Genomic DNA, 27,809 nt, shown 5'->3' with positions numbered 1-27,809 from the left:
GATTGCAAAGCCTCCCATAAACATGAGACTGAATAGCAAGACTAATTTTAGACAAATTTTTAGTGCTAAGTGAGAAACATTTGAAATAAACAATTAGGAAGAAAACAAATAAAATGCTTCTCTTTCTCTTCTTCTCTCTCCAGCTGTGGGAAACTTCAATATAACAGCTGTCTTTTCTCACCTGCAAAAGCCCTGCAAGAAACACAAGTTTCTCTTCTCCTCTATGAATGGAAACCACAAACATGAAAACCAAATTAACTTCAGAGAAAGGGAGCCAAACCCCACCAAACAGAAGGCAGACAAAGCTCTGTTTTAAGGCCGTCTTTCCAGACGCCACCTGTAGAGGGCAGTGTGGAGACAAACAAGCGCCACATCTGCTGCAGAGCAGCTGGAGACCAGACTGAGCTCTTCCTGTCTGCTCAAGCTTAAAAAATGGGACTGGAGAGCAAAGAAACCACAACTACTTACCCCCATCTTTTTTCTTGCTCACTTCAAACCCCACTGAGATGTTCCGGCTCGGAGCAGGCCGCTGCATCGCCACTGGACATTTTTTAAACTGCTTTTTTTACGCACGTGAAGCACTGTATGAAGTCCACCACTATATGCACGAGACAACCCTGTTAATCAGCAAGCTTCTGCTAATTAGAACAACAGCAGAATACGAAAAGGAAAGCATGCAAAGGTGCAGTGAGTTTTCTAGACACTAAAACTAACCCCTATAACCCACAACAGAGGAGGTGACACAGCCTTTACTCCTGTTTCTTGGTGTGCGTGTGTAAATATGTACAGTAAATGACACACAGAGTACGCTTCTGCTTTTATTTTGAAGAAAAGAACCTTAGAGGCTACTTTTTCTCAGCTGTTGTAGACAGAAGTGTAGAAGCCCTGCTGTTGTTCTTCTGTCAAGGTTTCTATTTTTTTATATTATTCCTTTTCTGGTTTCTTTTCTACCTATAATTTCTTAATCAGAGACTTCTTTGGCTTTTTCCATCAAAAGCAGAATGTGTGCGTGTTCTTTTATTTGTGTGAGAAACACAAAAATGTTCATTGACGCCATGATTCATGGTTAGTACTCATTTAGTCAAGTTAGTTATGCCATTATCGGAGTCACCGAGATGTGTTTGTTGTAGTTTTAGACGTGCCTGGTGTCACATACGAGTGAAAACTTCCCGTCCGCCATTGAGACCCTCCTAATTTGTGTCTGCTTCTTTCCTTTTGTTTTGTCCCCTGGAGCTCACAAAGGGATGAACATGGTTGACAGGCAAGCAAAATCTAAAATGTTGAATTGTGCACTCGATTTAGCTGTGATGACAGAAATATTTAGCCTTGTAAGTAAGTGATGCTGTACAGTGCTTGCTGTTTGAGCTTGTGAAGAGCTGCGGCATGACGGTCACGGTGAGGAGGTCATCTGAGAAACAAGCATGAGAAGACTTTAGCCCTCATTTCCTGCTGCGTTTAGGTAAATCTTGATGCCCAGACTACTGACGGTCCAAGCGATTCTCTTGGAATTCTCAAACTTTGCTGCACCTGTTCCGGTGAATGTTTCTGTATAAAGTCTTTGTACGGCTCACTGCTAACAAACTGTTGAGGACTCAAGTTTGTCGTTTTGTTCCAGTGTGGCCACTTTTACCTTTGTCATTCATGTATGCATCAGGACTGTATAGACATCCTCACAGTATTGGAATAATAGTGCTACTAGTTCTCTTTTTTATTAAGTACCTTTGTAATGTTCACGTTTTTTCCTGAGCATTCTGTAAATCAACTATTCTAAGTGTAATTAAGTGCATTATTGTAATTAAGTCTGAGTTTGAATGGGAACATGTTAAACACATTCGTCCTTCAGCATGTGCTGATCCGTGTGATCCGAGGCTTGGAAATAGGATCCCCGAGTCACTGGTTTACAACTTTTCCCCCACTCGCCGCTTTTCCCAGCGACTCCAGCGTTAAGGTGAGCAGGAGGCTGGAGGTGTCCCCGGACTACTGTGAGGGACGAAATGCAGCGTCTTCCTGCACGCGCAGCCGGTCCGACTGATTCTTTAGGAGCCTCAGTTGCTTACTAGACACAGACCAGTCATGTGGCTGTCTTTGGCTAAAAACCTGAATGTATTTTTGTACAGATATTATCTCCTGCTCTGCCAGACTCCAAAAGGCCCTCTGCTCCTGAAACCAATTCAAACTCTTTTTGATTTGTGCGTGTGTGCTTTAGAGACTATTCAAAAACCAACCCACCTATTTTTTTTTTCTCTTTTTATTCATTCAGTATTGTAATATATTTAATATAAAAATAAACTTTCATCAACACATCTGTCTCTGCTGGGATTTCTTTTTTTTGTGTGTAGAAAGATGGATCAAAAGTCCTCCCTGTTTTAGTGAGAATGAATCCCTACATTCTCACCACTGGGAATTTCGCCATTTTCTGACACCTCGCTTACATGAAAAGTCCATATTTCTCACAAACGTCATTGCGAGCGAAGCCTCAGTGCCTGCAGCTTTTCTTGAAGCACGTCCCTGGATTCCAGGGCATCTTCTTCATCAAGAGACTGTCTGATGCAGCTCTTCAAATGATCGATTCCCAGCCCGGTCATGGCGGAAACGGGGACCACGTGTCGGAAGGTCAGGTAGTTCTTGGGTATCATGTCACCAGGCAGCAAATCAGAAAACTCTGCAGAAAGTAACAGTAGAATAACAAGACAAATGCTAAGAGGAAGCTGGGTTTTATCGTTAAAATAAAAGTGTTTTCTGTTCTTGATTGAGATTTTAGGTTTTTAATCTATTGCAATATCAACCTAAAAACAAACAACAAATTGTGAGCAAATCATGGAAATCCCTTTGGACTTTAACATTTTTCTTGCATTCAGTAAGAAGTTTTTGTTTAGTTGCAATTATCAACTTTGCCACAAGGTGTCCCCAAATCCTTCCAATTGTAAGAGCCAACCAACTTCTCACCATTATAAATTTACACAGCAAAAAGGTAGGAAAACATTATTTTAGCACATCAGACATCTCAGATAACTCTGTGCAAAAACTTGAAAATAAAACTTCATAAGTCTGAAAGACTCACTCCAATCATCTTTTGATCCATTTTTAAAGGATTCCCAGTGGTCTTTTTTTATTATGTTTATGATCTTTAGCCAAAACTTTAAAAAAGGGTTTTGTAGAATGTTGGTGTGGAAAAACCTTCTCCCTGTTGCCTTGGAGCGGGGAGCTTGAAGCCCATCCAGCATATTTACTACATCACAAATAAGCTGTTTTCCTACTATATTAAAAAAAAACAATTAAAGCTTAATTGTCTGAATATATGTCCCACATCAACAGATAAATAGCACAAGAACATGTCAAGAGCACCAAAAATGTGATTGTTATTAGAGTGTGTCTTTAACAGTGTCTCAGTATTGCTATTTTCATAAACAGTTTGGGTTTTTAGCTTATAAACTTCTTTAACATAGACAAAAACTCAAACCCACCTTCTGGGTTATTTAGTTGCTCCTTCAGCTCAGCTAGTTTGTCTTCAGCATCAGGAAGGTCCATCTTGTTCACAACCAGTAACGCAGGCTTAGACGCCACCTCCTCTTTGTACAACTCCAGCTCCTTCAAAAGGAGGAGATGATAGAGGAGTTATGCCAGTTAAGAACTAGACAGACAGCTTTAGCAATGTCAGAACTCACCTTGGTAAGAAGCTGCACAGCTTCAAAAGCCGACCTGAAGGGTGTTTTACTTGCAAGCTGGAAGCCACAAACATCCACCTGAAATTAGAAATGAGGTAATCAAGCAAAACTCATTTTATTTCCAGCTGCTTAAACTCTTAAAATATGTTTGAGTGCCAACATGAGTACTTCATGCCACCACACACCACAAATAAGAGCTGCTTTGTCCTTTCCACGTGCTTCAAGAATTTGTGACCCATGCCTTTGTTCATGTAAGCCCCCTCAATCAACCCTGGGAGATCAGCAACAGAAATCTGCCAAAAAAAAAAGAGCCAGAGGAGAAGGCAATTAACAAAAAGAATCTAAACTAGAACTGTTCAATTATTATAGCCCATACCTGCTTGTAATCTGGATACATCACTTTCCCAATCTCCGGTCTTAAAGTTGTGACTGAAAAAAATACAAACAAGATTTTAAAAATAAAAGCTAAGAAGAATGGGGATGAAAAAGAACTATTTTAGTCTTACATGCATAGCTTGCGATTTGAGGTGTGGCATTGGACAGAGCTGTCAGGAGAGAGGATTTTCCTGCATTTGGGAACCTATTAGACATAAGACCATCAGAATATCAAATGTTTTAATTATGTTATCTGTTCAGATGTTAACCTTGCTTTCAATCTCACCCTACAAGCCCCAGATCTGCAATGAGCTTGAGGTCAAGCCGTATGTGTTTAGCCTGGCCTTTCGTGGGCTCAAAGGCAGAGTGGAGGGAGCCTCCTGAACCTCCTTTTGCCACCAAGACACGATCCCCCTCCTCATTTAGGTCACCTAGTAAAGAAAACAGATGTTTGTAACACATAATGTTTAAAACTTCATTAAAAATATACATTCAATTTGCTTAACTTACCAAGTATTCTTCCACTATCAGTGGTAACAGCAATCCCAACAGGAGCAAGGACCTCCATGTCAGCCCCCTTTTCCCCCTTCAGAGCTCGTACACTAACAAAAACAGAAAATACTCAAATCTAGACGCACTCCAAACCATGTTGGGGAGAAAAGTTGCACCAACCTGCTGTTGCCTCCTGATCCCCCTACAAAACGCTTCTGAGGGTATTTGTCCTTGATCTTCTTCAAAGTCATGTTCTTCGCTGCAACTACCCAGACATCTCCCCCATTGCCCCCTTGTCCCCCGAGACGGGGCAAACCCATGCCACCTCCACCCCCGCGGACGTACAGGCGAAGATTATCCACAAAGTTTCCATACTGTGAAGAAGTCACAAAAATATATTGTTTCACTGCAGTCCTGTAATTTCTAAATTATTAGCAACCTTTGTTGGCATCACATAATGTGGATGTGATGACATATTTTAATTGTAAATCCCTGATCTGCCAATCCCACAAATTCTGATCAGTTTGAAGCTTCACAACGTGTCAAACACACATGAGTTGCAAAGACACAAAGTTTGAAGTTGAAAATAGACGCCATTTGAAAACAAACGAACATAAGATATGTAAGACTTAAAAAAAATAAAATTAAAAAAAGCTCTATGCACAACTGTCAGATGTACTCATCGTGTTCTAAATCAGCACAGCAGTAACCTAAGAATAGTATGTCCTGGTTACCATTACATAAATCATAATCACAATAAAAAGTACTTGCACAGATTATGCATCACTGGTAAAATTAACGCAAAACAAAATGCTCTGACAATCAATGTTGAATGTCACATTGCTAGCTTGGCATAGCGTTAGTGCCAGTAGACATTTATCTAGACCGTTAATAGTAAAAGTGTGATAAATAATCAGATTGTATATTTTTTATTCATCATGCAAGTCATCTAGCCTCTAAATGTTTACCTTCCGCAAACAAATCCTGCTAATGTGGACCATTTTTGCGAGTTGGTTATCAGCTGCTAGCAAGCATGTGTTTACAAGAGGAACCGGAAGTGACGAGTGCGTCCTTCTCTCCTATTGGACGAAGAATCAGAGAGGCGGGTCATAAGCGAGACATGCGGCCACTATTTTATTTAATTTTATTTTATATTTATTTTATTTTATATTATTTTATATGTATTTTATTTTATATGTATTTAATATTTATTTCATTTTATATTTATTATAATTTTTTTATTTCATTTTACTTTAAGTCAAATCTACCAGTACTAACTAAATTATATAGTTTAACAAAGTGCTGTATTCCTTTTTTTTTTTTTCGTATTATACTTAATGTCTGGCCTATATGAAGAAGAACGCTTTTCACTTGACATGTTTTGATGGCAAAAAATGACCCCAAATGCCCCTCTTTGATCAGACCTCATGATTAGCGCTTCAATCCTGGACAATTAGCAAGACTGAGGCCATAAATACAAATTGCACTTCAGTTGTGTGGGTTTTTTTTTATATATATATATATATTCTTAATTGTGTACATTTCCACTGAGTTCCTTTTTCCTTTTTCTATATTCACTTTTTGGACATCTATACTTCATCAGCTTCATCTGCGATTTAAAACATTCATACTGTATATGTTAAGCTCTTTCAGGAGATTAGCACTCAGAGGTTTTAACTTTTTAACTCTTTGGTTTTTTCAATGATCTAACCCAAACTGCTTTTTCAACTCCATGGAAATGTATTGTCCAAACCTTCAAGTGCCCCAAATTCAACTAAAAACTCCTTGCGCCGTCTGTGGGTGAAAGGTGTAAGTTGGTCTGAGCCAAAAGCCAAAAACTGTGTGAGACAAGGAAAAATTCTTTCTTTTTACCCAATTTCAGTCATAATTTCTCTCTTTGACCGTGATGCATTTTTTTCTAGGAGAAATTTCTATAGTTATTCTAGTGTTAAACTTGTCATTACCGCGAGATCCTTGAGCTTAGAAACATGAGCGCTAGAGATGTAGCTCATCATGTCTGAATTCTCATGGTGTTTTCACTATTAATTTGAGGAAAATGGTTCAAAAGATATGAGCTTTTGTTTGAGTCAAATGCTAACCAATATTTCTGAATGGAGCACATGTCTCCTTTGTCTGCATGTGGCTGCATTTCCATGACAACCAGCAGCTTTCAGAGCTCGCTTGATTATTTAAATTAGCACTAATTAACTTTTTTTCACTCTGTGCGGTGAATCCATGACAGATCCACTTCTTCACATGTGTTTGGACTAAATTAATTACGTATGGAGTTTATTTACCTCCTCCAGCATTGGGCCTTTATACTAGCATCGTGGTAGTTGACCTATACCAGGGGTCGGCAACATCCAACAGTAAAATAGTCATTTGAGCTTGTTTTCTACTGATCAAAACCCAGAAGGAGCCAGATAGTCTGACTTTAGCCTTTAAGTAATTTGGATTTACATTGATTACCTTTTGTTTTATAATAATAAATATGAATTATGCCTATATTTTGGCAAAAACAAAGGCAAAAATATAAAAATAACCTAGCATCTCTCAAAATGTGATTTCTTTTTTTATGTTTGACAGACGCTCAAATAACTTATTTTCAAAATAAAAGACACTCTGTGCCAAACAGGATCATCTCAGTGCAGCTCTGGACAGCTAGTGACCAATGTTGTGCAGCGCAAGTTAATATGTGCTTTTAACTCATAAAAGATCAAACTTTTTTTTTGCAAGTTTTGCTTTGCATATAAAATCTGTTCATTCTGGAGGTAGAGTTGAGCAAACAAAACATCTTCAGGTCAACAGGGATGTAAAAACCTACATAGTTTATCACCTATGTGCACCTTAGCCATCAATTTATAAATTTAACTGATCAAAATCAAATAAATGCTAATTAAGAAATATTAACTTTAAAATTAGCTGTTTTATGTTTCTTTTATTTATTTGTTCTTTTCCCCCTCTTTGTTGTCAGTAGTCTTACACTGCTGGGTTTTGTTATTTTAGTTTGGGGTTGGATCTTGGCAGTCTTAGTTTGCAGGCTTTGTTTATTTGTTTTCTTTAGGTAGTTTTGGTTAGGGGGAGCTGCTGACTCCGACGGTCGACATGGCTGGGTCATCAGTCTCCCTGACTTATTTCATGTTTGGCCAAGGAGCCACCATGGAGAGATAAAAGGGCCACATGTGGCTCTGGAGCCGCAGGTTTCCCAAACCTATAGATTAGCAAGGCAGAGAGACCAAGATGGGAAGGACATACAGCAGGTTAGGGTGACTAAGAATAGGGATGGCAATGTATTGACAAGTGTTAGTAAGGTAATAGAAAGATGGAAAGAATACTTTGAAGAGTTGATGAAAATGAGAGAACAAAGAATAGAAGAGGTGAATGTTGTGGAGTTGAATAAAGCTGACGAGCCATATAATGAAGTTATGGGAAAGAGTGGTTGAAGCTAATAGCAGAAGTGAACATTTGTGAGTAGCAGTATGGTTTCATGCCAAGAAAGAGCACTAAAGATACAATTTGCTTTGAGGATGTTGGAAAATAAGTACAGAGAAGGTCAGAGAGAGCTCCACTGTGTCTTTGTCTGGAGAAAATGTATGACAGAGTGCCCAGAGAGGAACTATGGTATTGTGTGAGGAAGTCTGGAGGGACAGATGTTGGGGCAGTGCAGGACATGTATGAGGGCTGTAAGACAGTGGTGAGGTGTGCTGTAGGGGTGACAGAGGAGTTCAAGGTGGAGGTGGGATTACATCAGGGATCAGCTCTGAGCCCCTTCCTGTTTGCAATGGTGATGGACAGACTGACGGATGAGGTTAGACAGGAATCACCATGGACTATGATGTTTGCAGATGATATTGTGATTTGTAGTGAGAGCAGGGAACAGGTGGAGGTGGAGTTAGAGAGGTGGAGGTTTGCCCTGGAAAGGAGAGGAATGAAGGTTAGCCGCAGTAAGACCGAGTACATGTGTGTGAATGAGAGGAACCAGAGTGGAAGAGTGAGGTTACAGGGAGAAGAGATAAAGAAGGTGGAGGAGTTTAAGTATTTGGGGTCAACAGAACAGAGTAATGGAGAGTGTGGAAAAGAAGTGAAGAGGAGAGTGCAAGCAGGTTGGAATGTGTGATAGAGCAGAGATGGTGTGATGTGTGACAGAAGAGTTTCAGCACAAATGAAAGGAAAGGTGTACAAGACTGTGGTGAGACCAGCCATGTTGTTTGTGGAAAAGAAGTGAAGAGGAGAGAGCAAGCAGGTTGGAATGGGTGATAGAGCAGAGATGAAGATGCTGAGGTTCTCTTTGGGAGTGGATAGATCAGGAATGAGTTCATCAGAGGGACGGCACATGTTAGAGGTTCTGGAGATAAAGCCAGAGAGGCCAGACTGAGATGGTTTGGACATCATGCAAGCTTTCTTGGCTAATTTTGTAGTTTTTCAAAGCTAATTTGGTATTTAGCTAATATTTTAGCAAACTGCTTAGTGCTTTAGCTAATTTTGACATAGATTCAGTTTTTTTAAATGCAAATTTGGGTATTAATCATTGTATTTGCATTATGTGAGCAAATGTTGGATTTTGTTTGAGCTTTTATATTTAGTTGCTGATTTTGAAATAGATTAACATATACATTAATGTCCTACATTTTTCTTTCTACAAAAACTATTTAGAAGCAACATTTTTATTTGAACATATTGTAACTTTTTTTTACTATTATTTTAGCATTAAGCCATTTGTTTCAGTAAACATCTTCACTGTTTAACAATTTTTGATAAAGCAAATGTCAACTAAACTATTTTAAAATTAAGCAAATTGATTCAGCATCTTCAGCCTTCACCCTTTTATTATTTATCACAGATAATGCTACTTTTATTTGTTTTTTTAGTTTAACTTTTTGCTTTCAAACTAGTACAAAGATCCTTTAATTTGTTTACTTCCGTTTCTTTTTAGGGTGATAATTGGACTGTTTGCATAGATGCATTTTGTTAAAAGGTTGTCTTTTTAATACGTTAAGACCATTTGTTTTTCTTCTGCAGTCACGTGTTCTTACTAAGGATGCAACCTCTACCTTGTTGGGGTTGGATGACGAAAGCTTGCAGAGAAAGGTGTCGGCGGCGCTCAGAAGATGCTGAGGCTTCGCTCGCCACAGAGATGCTCTCATCCCTGACCGTGCGCGCGCGCAGCCTGCACGCAGAGATGATGCGCAAACCACGACAAAAACAGGCACGCGGCCCACGTTCTGTTTATCTATTTACAAGACACAGAGAAGATTTTCTTCTTGACTGGAGCAGATTAGACCTCAACGCGCCTGATCGGATTTAACCGAACGGAGGTGTGTGTGTGCGCGCGCGCTCGATGACGGGGACGAGGTTGGCTTATTATCTCATTCAAGACCCCAGACGAGTGCACGCGGCAGGTCCTCCCACCGGCGGCTCACTATTTATACAGTTAGACAGGGCTGCCGCTGGCCGGTAAAGGCGCGACGCGAGTTGGAGACAGAATCTGAGCCCTGCACGGTAAGAGCTGCAGATTGAGACCGAGTGTTGGTCGTGAATGCGAGTTTGACCTAAATTATGCAATGTTGATGGCACGGCGCGTCGCATGTGCGCCGCGGACGTCATGACTGAAGCAGGGAGCGTGAACTGGACGCCGGCGGGAGACGGCTGGGTTGCATCAGTCGCTTCATCCTGATGCAACATCCACATGTAAACTGTCGGCCCATTTCTGCTCTATATGTAACCTGATTTTTGCAGCATGATCTCATGAAGATACCTGATGTTAAAGCCTGTTGTTAAAGAAGAAGAATATATTTATTTTGGAAAACAATACCTTAAAGATTGTTATTAAGCTTAATAACAGCTTAAATTGTTATATGGACAGATCATAACATAACCAGGAAGCTGGAAGAGTGCCCTAGATGCTGAAAAAAGCTCACATGTAGGAGGATGAAAGAGGAGGAAGACAGTGCAACAATAGGAAAGACACCTACTCATTTTAGCTGCTGGTGATGGTGTTGCAGTTTAGTTTTTTATGTTTTGCACTGAAAAAATGGATGCAGACACTTTTTTATTTCCTTAGTTACAATAATAAAACACTGATCTGAAAAAAAAGTACGTTTTTGCTCTTAAAAGTAAAAAAAGGTCCACATCATAGCATATTTGGTCACGCATGTGATGCAACACAAACTAACAGGCATTTTTGCAACTATCAAAATCTGAAAAATGTATCTAACTAAAATTCTAACTATTCTACCTAATTAGATTTATTTTGCAAATAAAATACAACAAAGAACTAAGTCGGGATCAGCTTCCCGGCATGAATCCAGCTGGTAAACCTCATTTTTAGTTTATTTTTAGTCAGCTCTGAATGTTATCAGATGAAAAGAATCAAAGATTTTGCTGGTCATCAGTTATGAAACGTGGAGAGTTCATGGAGAAGAAATGGGTAAAAACTTTTGAAAGTGTGATCCTTGATGTCCACCTGCCAGCGGTGTAAAAATATATCAAGACCAACCAGTTATGGATCTTTGTCTTGCAGAGAGCAGAGGAAAATGGGACAGGTCTTGGTAGCAAGGCACAAGCAGCACTATTTTGGTTGGTATAAAAATAGTCAACCGGGCATTGTTTGCTGCAGTTGCGATGTTTCGATGGGTGTGTTACGAAAGTTGAAATGAGCAGAAGCTGTAATATTTGGTCTGTCAGCATGCCAGGACTATCTTTTCACCGTGCTGCCATTGAAAGGGGCAGCAAAGACATAAACAGGCCCAGTGGGATTAGGACCCACTCAGAGGAGTGATCAGGGGGATTTGCTGCCCGGCGGGCACACAATGGCACTGTCGCGTCACACACAAACACACTCTACACATGTTCCCCGACGAAGTTTCACAACAGACCCAAGCCTACATAAATCTGATTAGAACTCCCTTTTGTTTGGGGAGCGACGGCGGGGTTAACGCAGGCTAGCCTCGCCGCAGGCTATATGATGGGACAGGGGGCGTGTGCTGACGTCGGAGGCGTGAAAGTGTAAAAAAAATCTGGGGGGCACGTTGTGTTGTGGTGGAGTGTTTTCACGTGTCTGAAGCCCCAGACAGACAGGGGAGTGTCATAGCTGTGCGTGGAAGCACAATAACAGGATGCATAAAAGGCTTTTTTTTCTCTCCCGCTGTGTGTACGTTCTTGTGTCAGCTGATGGTGGTGGATGGCGACAGGATCTAAGCAAACATGAGACAACGGCAGCATTGGCAGACACGAAGACCGGTTTGAACCTGTTCAAATTATTCACCAGTGAAATGTTGGGATGGTGGAGGGACAAAGCACAGGCGAAGAGATGCGTTTAGATCAACAGATGGCTCTAGAAACATCTGGAAGTCCTCCTCACTTGTGTTGTTGTGGTGTTCCACAGTGCCGGCTCTGGCCTAGGCTGCAGCCATGCCTCTTCTGGAAGAGACCACCGTGCCACAAGAGCATCCACCTACCCTCCCTGTGGTCATCATCGGTAAGCTTTCCGGCTGGAACCCACATTTCAAACTCCTGTGATGTTCAGTTCAACCAAAGTTGGGTTTGCTCATAGGTAACGGGCCGTCGGGTATTTGCCTCTCCTACCTGCTCAGCGGATACAAGCCTTACTTAGACACGACTACTGTCCACCCGAACCCCATGTTGTTCAGAAAACTGCAGGAAACCAAGCACATCCCCATAACCGAGCAGGTAAAAACCCTTATTTATGACCTTCATGTTTGAAGAAGCAACAACCTTTGTCTTTTTAATTGCAGGATCTGGAATATTTAAGCGAAGGTCTTGAAGGGAGGTCAAGGAATCCCGTGGCTGTTCTGTTTGACACTCTCCTGCACCCCAACGCGGACTTTGGCTACGAGTTCCCTCCTGTCCTCAAATGGAGGAGAGACAAGCAGCAGCACATCCCACACATGGTTCTGGGGAAGGCAACACCTGGAGGAGCTTGGCATGTAAGTCGTTGAAGTTTCAATGGATCTACCCATCTTTTTGGTCAAACGTTTTAACATTTTTTTTGTTCAGGCAATGGAAGGGTCGATGCTGACGATTAGTCTGGGCATCTGGATGGAGCTTCCTGGTGTTAACTACAGGGATTTGACGGGTGGTAAACACAGGTAAAAAAAAAAAAGTATAGTGCAAAGAAAATGATTTAAACTTAACTTCATTTATTAAAAAAAGTTTCTCCATCACCCCTTTAGGGATGTAACCAGCGACAGAGCCACCCCCGAGGAAATCTCAACTTATTATCGTGACTATGTGAAGCTAAAAGGTCTCCAGAAAAATTTTGTTGACAACACCTACGTGACCTCTGTCCAGAAACTCTGCCGGGGGCAGGAGGTGGAAGCTCTGGAAAACGGGCAAACCGATCAAGGAGAGGACGGCAGGGTGGGAGACGGTGATAATGAGGGCTTTGGGGGGAATGGAAAGGAGTGTGTAAACAATGGCGGCGCTCTGTGGGAAATAAGGGGATATCAGCAGGTGCAGAGTGACACTCATGTCCCCTTCTGTCTGTTTGCTGAAAATGTAGTCCTGGCCACTGGTGCGTCCGACTCTCCGGTTCGATTGGGTGTAGAGGGGGAGGATCTACCTTTTGTATTCCACAGTATCTCAGATCTGGGCTTGGCTGTAAGTCAGAAGAGGCTAGATATGAACTCTGACCCGGTCCTAATTATCGGCGCTGGTTTAAGTGCTGCCGATGCGGTCCTGTGTGCTCGCCACAGCAACATTAGAGTTCTGCATATTTTTCGCAAAGGCGTAGACAATCCAGACCTCATCTTTAAGCAGTTGCCTAAGACCTTGTACCCCGAGTACCACAAAGTGTACAACATGATGTGCTCTCAGACCTACATGAACGTACCCCCTTCCTCTGCCACGTTCAGACCGCAGGCAGTTAGTATTGCCTCGTCGGTGTGTGCCAAAATGTGTCCCAAACCCCAGTTTGCTGCAGATGAAGGTGCCAGTGCCAGGCTTTTTTCTGACTACACCAGTTTTCCAGAACACTGCTTGGTGTCCTTTCAGCCTGACAGGAAGTGTTTGCTGCAGGGGGACAATTCCTTAAAGGCTTTCAAGATATCGTTGGCGTTGGTGCTGATTGGAACCAACCCGAACCTGTTCTTTTTGAAGGGACAGGGGCAATACTTGGGCAAGGACCCAACGAGACCCATCTCCTGCAAACAGAACCCCATTGACATCGATCCGTACACTTATGAGTGCACCAAGGAGCCGGGGCTGTTTGCCATGGGCCCCCTGGTGGGAGACAACTTTGTTCGCTTTTTAAAGGGTGGCGCTCTGGGCATCGCTTCCTGTCTGCTGAAGAGGCTCAAGAAGAGAGAAAAGCTCATCAGTAATGGAAGAAATAATATCATTTAGAAAAAACAAAACAGAAACAGGTCTTACAGCACATTTAAACCCACAAATTGGCATCTAAGAAAGTATTTTACATGTTTAAGAGACCAAAATATGAAGTTTTCAGCATTTTTTTCTGACTTCCTTTGAAGTCTCCATACAAACCAGGACTGACCAACTCTGGTTTTGAGATCCACCACCCTCTTTGGTTTATCAATACCTTATTTGCTGTTGATAAGGCTCTTGATTTACACCTGATCTCAGCTGTAAGTGGAGCAGAAGACATGCAGGACGGTAGATCTCGGATCAGAGTTGAGCTCTGGTCTCAGCTTTAACTTGTGCCAATGTTTTTCTAGTTGATCTGCAACCTTAAGACAAAACAGGACCTTATCACCAGGGGTTCTTATGCTTTTACCACGTGTCTTCTATCCATAGATGGAAACATTATCTTTACTTTTACTTAGTTTACTCTGAGGAAACACAAATAAAGGCCATATCACAATTTCTTCACTTGCCGGTGTCATCCCAGTGATGGGTGACAAAACTAGTTAATAAACTACCAAATTTAAACTTTATGTAGCAAATCATTACAGATTCACCTTTATAGCTCATGGCTCTATTATAACTCAGAGCTGCTATTGTTCTAAATATTAAGCCAGTCCCCCATCCTGCTGACCAAAATCTATCTTCCCTCTCTGCTCCAATTTCAGGCAGTTTCTGCCTCAATTAAATGAGTGGAGCCGCTTGCTTCTGCGACTATGAAGGGCTTTCTATGCAAACTGGTGCATATCTGAATGTATATGCTTGCACATTCACAGCCAATTTTACTGAAAAGCACCCCTGAGAATTCTGCTCATCTCAGACGTCACATTTAAGCTAAAATGTAACTCTTGCTTTTTTAATTATTTTCCCAAAATAACAAAAGTTTAGCTTTAAATGAGAGCAGCTACTCATTTTAATTCTTTAATTGTGCTAAAAAAATACAGTAAACATTTGACAGCAGTTTTAAGATGAACAACTTTATCTGTACTTTTGCATTTTCATGGGGTTTGAGAAAAATCTGTGACAGAAATTCTCTAAATCTGACAAGTAAATGTTTAACCTGCAGCACATGATGTGTGTAGACTTAAAACCTAGAAGTAGTTCATTTAAAACCACTTAGATATAGCAATCATCTACACTGATGTGCTTATTTGTAACATTTTTAATAACTAACACAGACTGACTCATTATAGGAATACAACTTTATTTTTCTTCAGGACAAACAGGAGCCAAACATTCACAGGTGACTTCATTCTCTATTTCTTCCTCATTCTACTTCCTTAAGCAGGGATTTGAACACTATATTTGCCATACATGTAAAGGATGTGTTGCTCACATACATCTTATGCTTTGTTTGTTTTTTTTTGCCAAAATACATGCCTGTGCTTGGGATACTGCATCACAAAAAGTATATATGCTGTGCAGTCCTATTAGTATTCCACTAACCAAATATTTGAGAGCTGTATGTTTTTGAGTTTTGTCATTTATTTAGTTGATAGTTAACTTTGGATTAAGCATAATTTGACTTTTTTCTCCCCACTCTGTACTGAATATTGTTTGGATATAAATATCAAATGTATGCATGTAGGCATGAGCCTACCACAGCTGCTATGAGCAGAGGATGTCAAAGAGCTACAAGGGAAATGGTGGATTTTATTAAAAAATATATATTTTTTGTTGCTATACTTAAAAGTAGAAATACAAGAAACAGCTGTGAAATACCGCTTAGATAAAATGAAGTTTTATTTGATTTTGTCATGCTGTTAGTTGAGTATTGATCTGATTTAGTGGTAAATTTGAAAACGGTCAGTTTGATTCTGCAGCCCATAAAGAATAAAGCCAACTTTGCTTACTGCACAGACCTTGCTGAATGCTAACTCCTAAACATGTGAATACGATGGAGAAGCCTTCAAAAAGGCCGCTAGATGAGTGGCAACTAGTAATGTGAACTGCTCAGATGTGGAAAAGTGCCTGAAAGTTGGCTCACTGATGGTCGCTTAAGAGAAAAAATATTTAGGAAAAAACTTGAATCCCTCTCAAATCCGTAGTTCTGCTGAAACCAGGGAACATACTGTGAGTCTCTAAGAAGAATGTGGAGCTGGGAGTTTTTACTGTTTTTGTATGGTCTATTTTTTATTAACGATAAATAAAGACTTCAGCAAAAAAAAACATCTAAACGTGAGACTGATTTGTTACATTTCAAGCTGTCAGTGACATCATTTCAAGCTAAATTCACCATACTTCTGAAAAGAAAAGATATATTTTTAAGGTGCATTTTCAGAAACACTCGCAGTGACGTTTAGGACGAAAGTGTTTCAGGACGAAGGCCATCATCTTCTCCTGCTCAGCTTGGTAGGGTTGTACCTGAAGACACAAACAAAACATCAGAAATCTCTGTCCATGCAGAAGTGGGCTTTTAACATTCCTGACGGATCACTCCGTGTGCTCGGGGGCATTTTTTGAAATAATAAAAACAGGCTAAATTGAGTGCCGTAAAGCTCGGACGGTGTTTGAACAGCTCAAAGCAAACATGCTTCCTATAAACCGCGTCTGGAAAGTTCGTTTAAAGCGACCAAATGAAACAGGGAAAATTGGGTCTGTTTTCTCAGCCGCAGAGTCCGTTCCCCGGCTACGCATGACTGACTGAGCATGAGTCGGTGATCAAACAGCTCAAGCCCCCGACGCACACGCAAAAGCTATCTGACAGCAGTCTCTTTTCTGCTTAGTCAAAGAAAATACAGAAGGGCTGGCTTACGTCACTTCTGTCGCCATGGTTACCAGTGTGACGAAGCATTTCCTCCGTTTCGATTGGCTAATTTGAAGCTACAGTGGTCTAAATTTCATAATTGTCAATGATAAGAACAGTTGTGGTGGAGGATATACATCACTGCGTAGAAAACGACAGCTCTGCTTTAGGGTTGACAAACACAATGGATTGGCAACAATATGAAAACTACATTTTGAAGGAAAGATAAGTGTGAGATTCTACAGAAAAGGAGCCCACCTGAACAAGTCATCTCCCATCCATTCATCCTGCTGGTTCTGATGCTCCTCCTGAAATAAACACAACTCCTTATCACAAATCAAATTAGACGACACTAACGCACAAACGAGAGGGGAGTTAGTACCTCCACTGCATCTCTCAGCCATTCATCCAGATCAGTGTTCTTGCCCCGGTTATGAACCAACAAATCGGATCCTCCGATGATGGGGGTGCTGCCAACACCTGGAGTCTGCCTCTGTGGACACATTCAGAGTTTCAAATCAAAGCTGTATCTAGTATTTTAGAAACAAACATTAAAGCTTGTACTGCCCAGCTTCAAACAGTAGGCGTGTAAAATAAAAATGTCAAAGTCACACAAAAATAAAATAGAAAAGAGGAAAAATGTCAATTTTTTTGCAGGATCTAGAAGCTTGAAGGTCACATTTGTAACTTAAAAATAACATTACTTCTGTACCTCTGATTTAGTACTAAACCTTCCAAAATAATCTTTATAATGTTAATGTTAATATAAATCCACAGAGAAGGCCCTGGTTTAAACCCCGACTACAGATTGAAGACCTTTTTTTAAGCTGAAAAAATACTTCCAATTGCCCTGATGATTGTTATCAGATTTTTCTCTATAATAACAGAATATATTTAAAAAGGAAACTGTTAAGTTGTAATTAAAGTTTTAACTTTTTATGCTCTCAAGACATTTGTTATTTGGAATTTTTCCTGTGTTCCAAATATAAATGTTTTCTTTTTTTTTTTTTTTGCTTCTTTGTCTCATTTTTGAGAGTCCTGCAGACACTGAGGCCAAATCAGAATTGCATCCAAACCCCTACGTCTTCTCCCACAACTACAGCTTCAAATGCCTCTACGGTTGGGCCAATAAGGATTAGCCAGAGGGGTAGGGAGGCAGTTTGAATTTGGTCTAACTCCTTTGTTTTTGTTTTGTCGTCCTGCCTTTACTGACCTTGCGGAAACATTTGAAGTTCTTGGCATGGCTGTTCTGCTGCGTGGGTTTGGGTTTGATTTTCGGGGATGTTGATACCATCAGAGATCTGAACTCCACCAGAAGCAGCTTCTTAGGAAGGTCCTCATCGATTTTAGATTCCTGCAAGAAAACCAACAAAAGTTCAGAAAGATTCAAAACATCTCAACAGTTTTTTCAAACTTTTAAAACATAAAAGAATAAGCTTGTTTTTCCAACAGTGAAAGAGTTTAGAAATCTCTGACTTCTGGCTTCTTGAGCTGTTTTACTCAAATGTTGCTAAAGAAAATGCACATCATGGTCATATATAGAGATTCAAAATTTACTTTTTATTCACCTTTGTGTTTTAAGAATTTGTTAGCGGTTGTTTCCATTTTGATAGTTTAGGCAGCCTTTCACAAAACTGTGTAGCACTTAAAGGCTTTTTAATGTTTACTATTCTAATTCTCTTTTGAAAACAGCGACTATCGTTTCATTTGTGCTGTTTAACCACCAGTTCAGACTTCCTTTAGCTCTGAAAAATAGCAGAGAAGTGGTTCTCCTGAGGACAGATGGACTTCTCCTTATCAATTCACTTTTTGAACAAGTCAAATTTAGTCACTTTTTCTTATGTCTAAATGTTCTTCCTTCATCTGTGGGTCACTAGAAAAAAAAAACAGACTTTTCTTCCAGCAGCGTGCTTCCATCACTGTTTCTGTCTGACTTTTTATGGAAAAATAAATAAATAAATAAATGTGACAATTTGACAGAGGATAAAGCAAGGGTTTATAAGACCCACTCCAATGAAAATGGCATTTTTAACATGTTCTTATGGCATTTTTGTGATTATACAAGACACCTATAAATAAATAGAATTTAAATTGCATTTAGTTTCTTTACTCTAATCTTTGTGAATCAGGAGCAGATGGAAAAATGTAATCTAAAAAATGTTTTGAGGTAACACCAGGTTCATAAAATCAGTTTTTATGAAACATTTAAGGAATATCAAAATAGAAACAGACTAAGAAATGCTTAGGAAACACTCACTTCCACCTCCTGCTTGATAGCGACAGGTTTTTTAGCTGGAGTTTCCTTTTCAGGCTGGCAAATATCGATTTCCAGTAATTCGGCGTCCTGCAGAAAAAAAGGAAATGTAAACAGAGATAACACATCCCAGAAAGTGTGACAGCAGCAACTCTTGCTACACTGCCTTCTGTAATGAAAAATAAAACTATCCCAATGACCTCAACGAACGATCCTTCCCCCTCTTCCAACTGCTTCATTTCTTCTGTTGTGCTGGATTGAGATGTTTCAGGAGGTTTCTCCGACTCCTGATGTTCGCTCGGGAAGTCTGGTAGCTGAAGAAGCTTTGATGTTTTGGAGACATTGTTCTGTTCACTGTAGATGTCTGGTGAGTTCATTCCGTTTTTTTCTAGGTGGATCCGCTGACGCTTGCTTGAAGGATTCCCATCCTGCAGATTTTCTTTCTGTTTTGCAGAAGTTTTGGCTTTTGGCTCCTCTTGCTGGTCTTGACTGGTTGAAATCTCACCATCAAACAAATCCATGTCTTCAGACATAATGGACTCCAGCTCTTCCAGCTCGATCTCCAACTCCTTCCTCTTTCTGCTCTGCGGTTTCTTTGAGTGAACGTCCAACAGAGCTGGAGTCTGGGGCAGAGCTTTGGGGGCTCTGAGTGGTAGTGAGGCGTTCTGGGCCTGCTCGGCGGTGGATGTTTCTGTTGCAGCCCGCTTTGGCTCTGACGTTACAGCCGAGGGCTCGTCCTCCAAAGATCTTTGAGAAACCACAGAAAGCAGGATCAGCAAACACAACTCCACCTCTTTTATTGTTAATTGAGGAATTGTTCCTGCTTTTAAGTGAAAATGATCATCTAGATTTACACTTGTCTATTAATACTTCAGTTTAGCTTTTATTGACACTAAACTCTAAGTGAGAACAGATTAAGCTCCACATTTTAACTTTGCTACTGAGTCTAATTGTCCATACTGAAATAAAATGGATGTTACAAAAAAGCAAAAAGCATAATTTTGTCCCATAAACAACTACAAAACAAACCTTTTTTTGTTGACAGACTGAAAGAAGTTGGTCAGTGTCATCTGTTTCTGTGGGGACGTCTGCGGAGAGGTTTTTGGCTTCTGAGGGGATTGTTTATGGAGGACGGACCGTGTACCAGCACTGGTCCTGGATGCAGACGGCTGAGGTCTGACATCTGCATGGTCTTCACCTGAAATGATGGCAGAATCATATACACAACAGTGAAGGACTTCCCTTATAAATTTGACCCATTAAGCTAGACCATTTTTGGACTCCCGCTGGTTGTATGTCCAAAGAAAAGACCAGAATTTCCTGGTCCATTCTAAACCGGATCATACTGTACTGTACTGCTCAGTGGAAACAAGGCTCAACTGACCTCCCAGCATTCCTAAACATTAATAATTATGACACCTGTCATTGTCATTTCAATTCTAAGTGCTAACATTAACCAGATCGGCAAAATGTAGATCACATCTATAACACTGAAAAGCAATATGTACATTTTTTGTTTAATTAAGCTGAAAATACCCCACAATTTTTTTTAGAAAATATATTTTTATGAAGGAACTTCAAATAGGCACTTGCATAACAATTCTGTTTTTGCTATTTTTTTAGCACATTCTTGTGGTATTTTTCTGATGATGAAGGGCATATATAAAGAAAATTAATCTTAAAATTTCATTTCTGAGTATTACTTTATTTAAATTGTTTTAAATCAGGAGCAGACAAAAAAAATGCTGTTGGAAAATAAGCTTATTTGAGATGTAAAAAATACACTGATCATAAGCTTCCTGTTTCGATCATTGACTGTATATTCACTGGACATATCAAACCCTAGCACCTTCTAGTTCCAAGGTCAAAATCTCATAGACTTCTATTGAGAAATAGACAGTTACTGTATTTCTCAGTCATTTTAATTGTCAGAATAATCATTCTTGCTTCTTCCTACGTCTTCTTTCTGATCTAATTTTTTTTAAGATATTTTTTCTTTATCACAAGTTATTCAAGTTATAGGTTCAGTGGAAGGGGTGTGGCCTTCCAACAAGCTCACTCATGATTAGCAGCAGTAGTTTCTCTAAAAACGCGACTCAGACCGACTCGGACCAATCCCTACTGACGGGTTTCAAAGTCACGGCGGATGATCAGGAAGGTGATGGATTTGGTCTGACTTTGCAAAAGCCGGAGGTAAGGCATTTTCTATGACGTCAACGCCTCGCTTTGTCCAGTGAAATAATATATGTCTATGGTTCTGAGCTCTCAGTCACGTGGAGGGGATGTGGTTGGTTTGCTCCAATGGTCCACATCTCAGAGGTGAATTTCAAACGAACTCCTGTCACTCTGCAGAAACTATGTCCAAGAAATGGCACAGGCTTTCTGAATTCAGCTAAAACAGCATTATCAAAATGAAAAGACCACTGGGAATGATTTTTATTTAATGGAACAGTTGATTAAGTGTGACTTAATTTTTTTTTTTCAATCACGAAATTAATTTGCATCAAAAATTCCGAGTCCCTTTCTGTAAAAAGGATGGATCTTGATGCTGTTACCTTTCGCCTTGGAGTGGCGATTCTTCTTTAAAGAGTCAGTGTTGTTGAAAGTTGAGGGCATTGTTTCAGGAACAACAAACTGAGGGATTGCTGTGTGAGCTGAAAGCTTGGATTTAGAGAAGTATCTGCTGTTCTGGACTTCTTTTTTCTCCTGAGTTTCTTCCACTGCCACTCCCACTCCAGTAATTTCACAAACCTCTTTCCTAACAAGAAAAAAAACATAAAGAGTTGACAATCTAAACACAAACGAATGCAGGCGAGGAGGCGCGTGCTCTAACCTTTGTGAGGGTTCTGTGTTGACAGCGTAAGCTGTGATGTTCTGAGACGCTGCAGGGAGAACGGTCTCATCCACAGTTACACTCTGTGACAGCGAAGCACTCGGAATTCTGGGAGTCACTTTTGGTGCAGAATCTAAAAAGATGCATAAACAATAACAAGAGACCTCTAAAATATATATTGAAGAAAAATCAAATTATTTGTGTGTGGTCCCCCACCTGAGTCTGGTACTGGACAGGATGGGTTACAGTACTGATCACAGGAAGCATAGATAGCAGCCAAACCAATTTCTGACTCTGGGATGACTCGAAGACCTTTCCTGTGTTTCGTTTAATAAAAAAAATTAGTTTGGACAGCAAATCTTCAAAACACAATTTAAAGTGTTTTCATGCTGAACCTTGCAAGGACATCCTTTACAGAGTTTGCCCACTCTGTGATGGAAGCTGGTAGTAAACTTTGGGAGCTGGCTGTCAGAACGTCGACCACGCAGGTGTTTTTAGACTGCAGCAGGTTGTATGGCAGCGCTCCCTCCTCCAGCAGCTGGCTGCTTCCACCGCCAAACCTCACCGCTCCACTTAGGCGCTTCAGCTGCAAACCACACGGGATAGAAACTCGTTAATCTGCTGGAAGCCTCTCATTTAGGTCCAAGAGTACATTTAAGAGTTTTTCCTTGTTCACTGTCTTCATACAAAGCTGGAATTTGCATTTACATTTTCTGAAGATAGATGGAATAAGACAGCAGGAATGAGTTTGTGTTTTCATGTAAATATAAACTGGAAAACTAATCTTCAGAGTTAATGAGGGGTGATCTATTTCTTGCAAATAAAAGAATCTTGAGATTATTTGACAACAATACTGAATATTGCCATTAAAACTTAAATCTAAACTATTTTTAAAATAAAAACCTGTGCCTGAACCTGTTGGTTTGGTCTTTGTGAATTTTCTAAGAATAGTTTACTTCTTTTTCTCATTGTTTAGTCAAGTAAAAAAAAGTAATGGATGTGTTGAACATCCAGAAATCATTTAACATATATAAAAAAAAGACTTTTTTTGTGTTTTTTTCTTTTGATGTCCAGAAATTTGAGAACTGCAGTAGAATTAAGGAAGACCACTAATTACAGTGGTCCCTCACTATTACTCTTATATAGTCTCTGTGATTTATGTGTTCTGCATGCTTTTTTAAAATGTTATACATTGTTTTTGACAACACACTGGGTTCTGCGTCCTGATTGGCTGTAGACCATTGTCAATCATTTGCATTAGTGCTGTGTCTCCTATATAAAACGTGTCCAGTTTGTGAAATACATAAATCTTCACTTGTGAGCAGATCTTTATTTTTATTCTATATTACTAGACTTATTTTTCAGAGAAGGTTTGAGAATATAAAAATGAGAGAAAACTGTGAAAATGTATATGTCTGAGAAAAATGTTTAAATGTGTAGTGAGGGGTCTTATAGTCTTAAGACATCTCTAATAATTGTTAAACATAAAGTTGACTATTTCACATATTTGACATTTTATAAACACTCATGATAGATGAGGGAACACTGTACGTGTAAAAACCAGAATATTCAGGACAGGGATATTTATTAGAGGGAGCTTGTTGTTGTATGAGAGAAAAACAAATGAAAGACACTAAAAATATCTCCTCAAAATCAAGAAAAGTGCTTTTATAAATAGTTTTAGAAAAATATTCTTAAAGAACAGAAAACTAACCTGCTTGGCACTAAGGAAAATGAAGGTCTTTCCATTGAACAGCTCTTTACGAGCTGAGACCGCTCCAAGATTAACTTTTGCGTCACTCAAGACGGGCTCGTCGATCTCAGGAGTGAAGCTTGAGGAAAAGACAAAAGCAATGTTTAGTTCTGTGCTGATAAGTGACTTCACAGCCATCGTGAAGACTTTTACCTCTCAGGTTTAGGAGGTGGACGTTTTTGCTGCACTGCGTTGTAGAGCTCTGAGAAGAACTCTGGCTTCACGATGGGACAGCAGCACAGCAAAGCTGAGATGGTCTGGAGCAGGGGGAGGAGAATATCAATGTCTGTTCTGAGGACAAACTTCATTCACGACGCTAAAGAGACGACTAACCTTGATGGTCACTTTAACTGTGGGCATGGCCAGGTGGGTGCAGTCCAGACTCCACGAGTTCACCAACCTCCCACCTAAACCCCCCAGCGCCCGAGTTAGAGAAGCCTTCCCGTCATTGTCCAAGCATGATGAGCACACCACAAGCTTCTGCTCGATCACTCTGGAACAAAAAGGAAAAAAAAAACACACACACATAAACTAAGCAATCTGAACGAAACAAGAAACAAAAAACAAAGTTTTTCCTGTTAAATACCTGAATTTGCTATGAAAAACCCCAAATGTGACTTCGTCCCCCGACATTAGGGTCACGGGTGATGTCACACGCTCGTCCCTGACAAACGTGCCGTACTTGGAGGAGTCTGTAAGAGTGAGGGTCTGCAGCCAATCATGCAAGGAAGAAAAATGCGAACATTAAATCATCTGACATTATTCGTCTCAGATAAGAAACACATTATTTTAAAACAGCTGATGGAGCACAAAAAAAAAAAAAATCTTTAGTCAGACTGAACATTTGGAAGTTTCCTAACTAAGAACTGACCTCATAAAGGACATTAAAACACCTTCATTGATCAATTCTTCTTAATTGAAGCATCTGCCTTCAGAAAGACAAGATCTGCTATAATGATTTCATAGATGTTTCATTAATGAGATATCTGAATTTAATATTCAATGATCTAAAGACCCGATAAACTCCTTTACACAACCTATGTCACATTTAAGACATATAAGTTAGAGTTTGGCCCGATCCGAATACTCCCCTTCTCCCTCCACCCTAGATTTGAAGTGGTAGTTGAAGTCGAAGTCGTGTCCGGAGTTATTATTTTTTTTATTAAAGTTTCACACTCCGAACAGAGGGGTCCAAAGTCCACTATCGCGAGAGTGAACCGCGTCGCGCGAAGAAGGTCTTTTCTTTACTTTGGTGCGCTCTGAACCACAGATGTTTACATTTAAATAAAGATAATGACTTTATGTTGTAGCACGACCTTTTTAAAGTTATAAAACAGCTGTTGTTGTGGATATTAAACCGCTGGAAGCGCCGCGCTAATGCTAGCGGACTGGCGATATTGGTGACGTCATTGAACGGAAGTCACGTCCGAAATATTAGACACATTTTTTTTAATCACTCTCCGTTTGGAGCGGGCATGGAGGGATAAACAAAGGGAGCGGGAGAAGGGGAGTATTCGGATCGGGTTTGAATTTATGTAAATGAGCGAGTAAAGTTTATTTATTTACTTTTCCAAAAAAGTGCTTTACAATGCAGGTCAAGACTTATTAAAAGAAAGGATAAAATAATAAATAAAGCACTAAAAATAAAAACATAAATGACAAAATCCCTAACAAAAAATTCACATTTATCTAAAAGTCTGCTGAAATACTCTTCAGGTTGATTTAAAATTAAAAAACCTCAGTAGAGTCAATTTTATATATTTTTTTATAAAGGAGACATTTTTCACACTGTCATGTTTATTTGATATATATATATATCCATCTTTAACCTGGTCAGTCGCAGTCAGGTGAGCGTGAGCTCTGCTGATGGACTGGTCACTCGGAAGAAGGATGTCACAGTTCTTGCGGCCCACCACATATTCTCTACCGCAGAGCAGATAGTGGGTTTCACCTGGGAAACAACAAAAAAAAGACAAAAAATTAATGCAGGTTGAACAGTTTTTTTAGGCAGGTAGTTTCAAGAAAAACTTTGGTTTTACAAAAAACAGCAATCGTTAAATACTTGATTTGTGATCCAATTTCAAGTCAAAACTTTAGCGACTCTATAAAAAGATGGATTTCGTCTTTAGTTTCAACATGGGACCCCCCCCCCTTCTTTTTACTTCAGAGTTTTCTATAGAAAACACAGCTTTATTTGTGCTTAATTTCACTTTCCTAACAGTTTGGGTCATTGTTTTTGTGTTTGCTTTGGTAATCAGGTAAGACGGTGAGTTGATAAAAGGTCAGGTCTGCTCCAAACTGATTCCCTGACGGCGTTACTCAAAAGCATTCATAAACCAAAGATGTGGAATGCAAAATAAAGTCAGATCTTATAGATTTAGTTTTGGCCCAAACCACTAAAATGCTTTTTTAAAAGAAAAAACACTTATATTATGTCAGCTACTAAACAATTTTAATTTTGATGCTCGTGTAAATATTTACCTTCTAAAAGTATTTGACTTTTGTGATTTTTCCCAAAGTAATCTTTAACTTGGAAATGGAAACAGAACAACTTTTAAACACTGTTGTTACATTATTTATATTAAATAATGTGTCTTTACTAGCTTGACTATAACTATAATTTGAGTTTTTTTATATGCTTGAACAACTATTTTAGAATGCATTGTATGAAAAAATAACTTTTAATGTGTAAAACATATTGGAAATGTTTTATAGGTTGCAAGTTAGTTTCAAACTGTAATTTATTAGAAATTTGCATTTTTGTTTTTCAAAAGTAATTCCTTACCATACAATTGTACTGTCTTAGAATTTTAATGTATAACAGGTTTATAATTTTACTTTTAAGTTACTTTTCTAATTCTGGCAGAAGCAGAACATTATAAAAAGAGATAAATGTAGCACAATATATTTTGCATTTAGATGAGGGGGAATTTAGGATGAAAATAAATACCTGTGGCCTAACAATTGGAGGATCGGTCCTCAACTTTGTTCAGTTTGTTTCATAAAAAATAAAACTAGAAGCTATTTACTTACATCTCAGAAGCATAAAAAGAAAAAAAATGTCTTATGAATTGAGATTCAAATTACTACTCCTCATAGTAGCTGCAGATCAGATGATGTTGGTTATTAAAAAACAGGACTATGCACATTTATTGGAATACATTTAATTAAAATGTATTTAAAAGTAATTAGTAATGTTATATATACTAGGTTATAGGAAAAAGTAACATGTTGCTCTGATATATTACTTTTGCAATAAGCTATTCCCAAAACTGTTGACAAACAAACTAAAGTTTCTGTGCATAAAAAAGGATTTTCTCGTCACAATGCTCCATCATGTCAATACATTTACGTGAACAACTTCTGTTGGTTATTCGTTAGAATAGAGACATAATTAGTAAGTCATCCATTTGTGGAATGAGCAGCAGTTAGAAAACTAGCCAAATCCTTATTAAAGCAGACTAGTGGGCACATTAAATGGTTGCCACATGCACAAAACAGCATCATATTCATGCAACTGTATATAAAGTTTATTGTTTCTTTAAAAAGCTCTCCTATTGGGGTGTCTGTAACCCCAGATGTGCGTACCACTGAAAAAATCTCTTCCTGCACCTTCAGAGATTTTTTGCTAACTTTTTACACGTTTCCAGTAAGCTAGCTTCGAAGAAAGAATAAAGTTCAAACATGTACCTCCATTCTGCAGGGGGCTCAATATCCACATTTTCAAAGCTTCAAATACTTTTTCTTTTATTGTAACAAAGAGATATCCAGCAAAGAAGCAAGAACTTCGAGGAATGCAGACATCACAGCACACACATAGCGCGCCTTCAACACAGACGCGCCAGCATGACGTCACAAATGTGCGCCAACTTTAAAGACGACAGAACCAAAATAAAAGCGAAATTTTAAAAATTATTTAAATGTAATCCCCATTTTTTGGTTAAAAGTATTTAGCTGAAACAGACAAAAGAAACTAAACTAGATGAGAGAAACAACATTAAATCATGTTAAACAAATAAAATAAGAAATAATCCATCATTTTTTGATCAAATAGAATTGATCCAAAGACAAATATTGGTAGACCCACAGAAAGATCACCATATAGCCATTAAGCCACACATGTTGACTTGGACATCACTCTCTCTCCATTTTAAGCCTCAAATACCTGGTGAGTTTAGATTCGTGAATAATGTTCATTTTTGCATTAAAAAAAGTTATTCTCATTTTAATTATAAGATATTGCTGTCAGGTTTTAAAAACAAAATTTTGTTTGCATTCAACAATTTCTGGTTTGTGTGGTTTTGTTTAAA

General features: G+C 39.3%; 4 protein-coding genes across 11 annotated transcripts in view; 2 read left to right on the top strand and 2 right to left on the bottom strand.

The window, feature by feature from the left end:
• Positions 1-2,301, top strand: part of adam22 (ADAM metallopeptidase domain 22) — a 57,329-nt gene extending 55,028 nt beyond the window's left edge. For all 4 annotated transcript variants that reach the window (XM_024267153.2, XM_024267155.2, XM_024267154.2 and 1 more), the window contains one exon: positions 144-2,301. In XM_024267153.2, coding sequence (XP_024122921.1) covers positions 144-164 — 21 coding nt within the window. In that variant the 3' untranslated portion in view covers positions 165-2,301. The remainder of the gene's footprint in view (positions 1-143) is intronic.
• Positions 2,233-6,192, bottom strand: gtpbp10 (GTP-binding protein 10 (putative)). The gene is made up of 10 exons (XM_024267157.2): positions 5,501-6,192; positions 4,713-4,906; positions 4,551-4,642; positions 4,327-4,471; positions 4,172-4,245; positions 4,042-4,094; positions 3,851-3,958; positions 3,666-3,743; positions 3,465-3,588; positions 2,233-2,662 (listed from the first exon to the last, which is right to left on the bottom strand). Exons 1-10 carry the CDS (start codon positions 5,531-5,533, stop codon positions 2,460-2,462), a joined length of 1,104 nt encoding a protein of 367 aa, XP_024122925.1. The 5' UTR covers positions 5,534-6,192; the 3' UTR covers positions 2,233-2,459.
• Positions 6,193-9,489: 3,297 nt separating this feature from the next.
• Positions 9,490-16,082, top strand: osgin2 (oxidative stress induced growth inhibitor family member 2). Of its 4 annotated transcripts, XM_024267390.2 has the most exons (7): positions 9,854-10,031; positions 11,700-11,771; positions 11,917-12,009; positions 12,085-12,221; positions 12,287-12,478; positions 12,549-12,640; positions 12,725-16,082. In XM_024267390.2, exons 3-7 carry the CDS (start codon positions 11,943-11,945, stop codon positions 13,893-13,895), a joined length of 1,659 nt encoding a protein of 552 aa, XP_024123158.1. In that variant the 5' UTR covers positions 9,854-10,031; positions 11,700-11,771; positions 11,917-11,942; the 3' UTR covers positions 13,896-16,082. The 4 variants fall into 4 exon arrangements, with proteins under 4 accessions (XP_024123159.1, XP_024123158.1, XP_024123157.1 ...); XM_024267391.2 differs by lacking the exons at positions 9,854-10,031; positions 11,700-11,771 and adding an exon at positions 9,490-9,847; XM_024267389.2 differs by lacking the exon at positions 11,700-11,771.
• Positions 15,101-27,363, bottom strand: nbn (nibrin). 2 transcript variants are annotated; one of them, XM_024267387.2, is made up of 17 exons: positions 27,190-27,363; positions 25,329-25,450; positions 24,086-24,207; positions 23,833-23,992; positions 23,653-23,756; positions 23,461-23,578; positions 22,142-22,332; positions 21,963-22,063; positions 21,747-21,879; positions 21,469-21,671; positions 19,943-20,111; positions 19,114-19,660; positions 18,917-19,003; positions 17,873-18,013; positions 17,042-17,152; positions 16,918-16,967; positions 15,101-16,277 (listed from the first exon to the last, which is right to left on the bottom strand). In XM_024267387.2, the coding sequence occupies exons 1-17, from the start codon at positions 27,218-27,220 to the stop codon at positions 16,244-16,246; spliced, it is 2,424 nt and encodes an 807-aa protein (XP_024123155.1). In that variant the 5' UTR covers positions 27,221-27,363; the 3' UTR covers positions 15,101-16,243. The 2 variants fall into 2 exon arrangements, with proteins under 2 accessions (XP_024123155.1, XP_024123156.1); XM_024267388.2 differs by lacking the exons at positions 25,329-25,450; positions 27,190-27,363 and adding an exon at positions 24,371-24,633.
• Between the last annotated feature and the right edge of the window lie 446 nt (positions 27,364-27,809).

Source organism: Oryzias melastigma, linkage group LG16 (genome assembly GCF_002922805.2).
Source record: "Oryzias melastigma strain HK-1 linkage group LG16, ASM292280v2, whole genome shotgun sequence".
Classification (NCBI taxonomy): domain Eukaryota; kingdom Metazoa; phylum Chordata; class Actinopteri; order Beloniformes; family Adrianichthyidae; genus Oryzias; species Oryzias melastigma.
The sequence above is the reverse complement of the archived record's forward strand: the minus strand, read 5'-3'. Positions and strand labels throughout refer to the sequence as shown.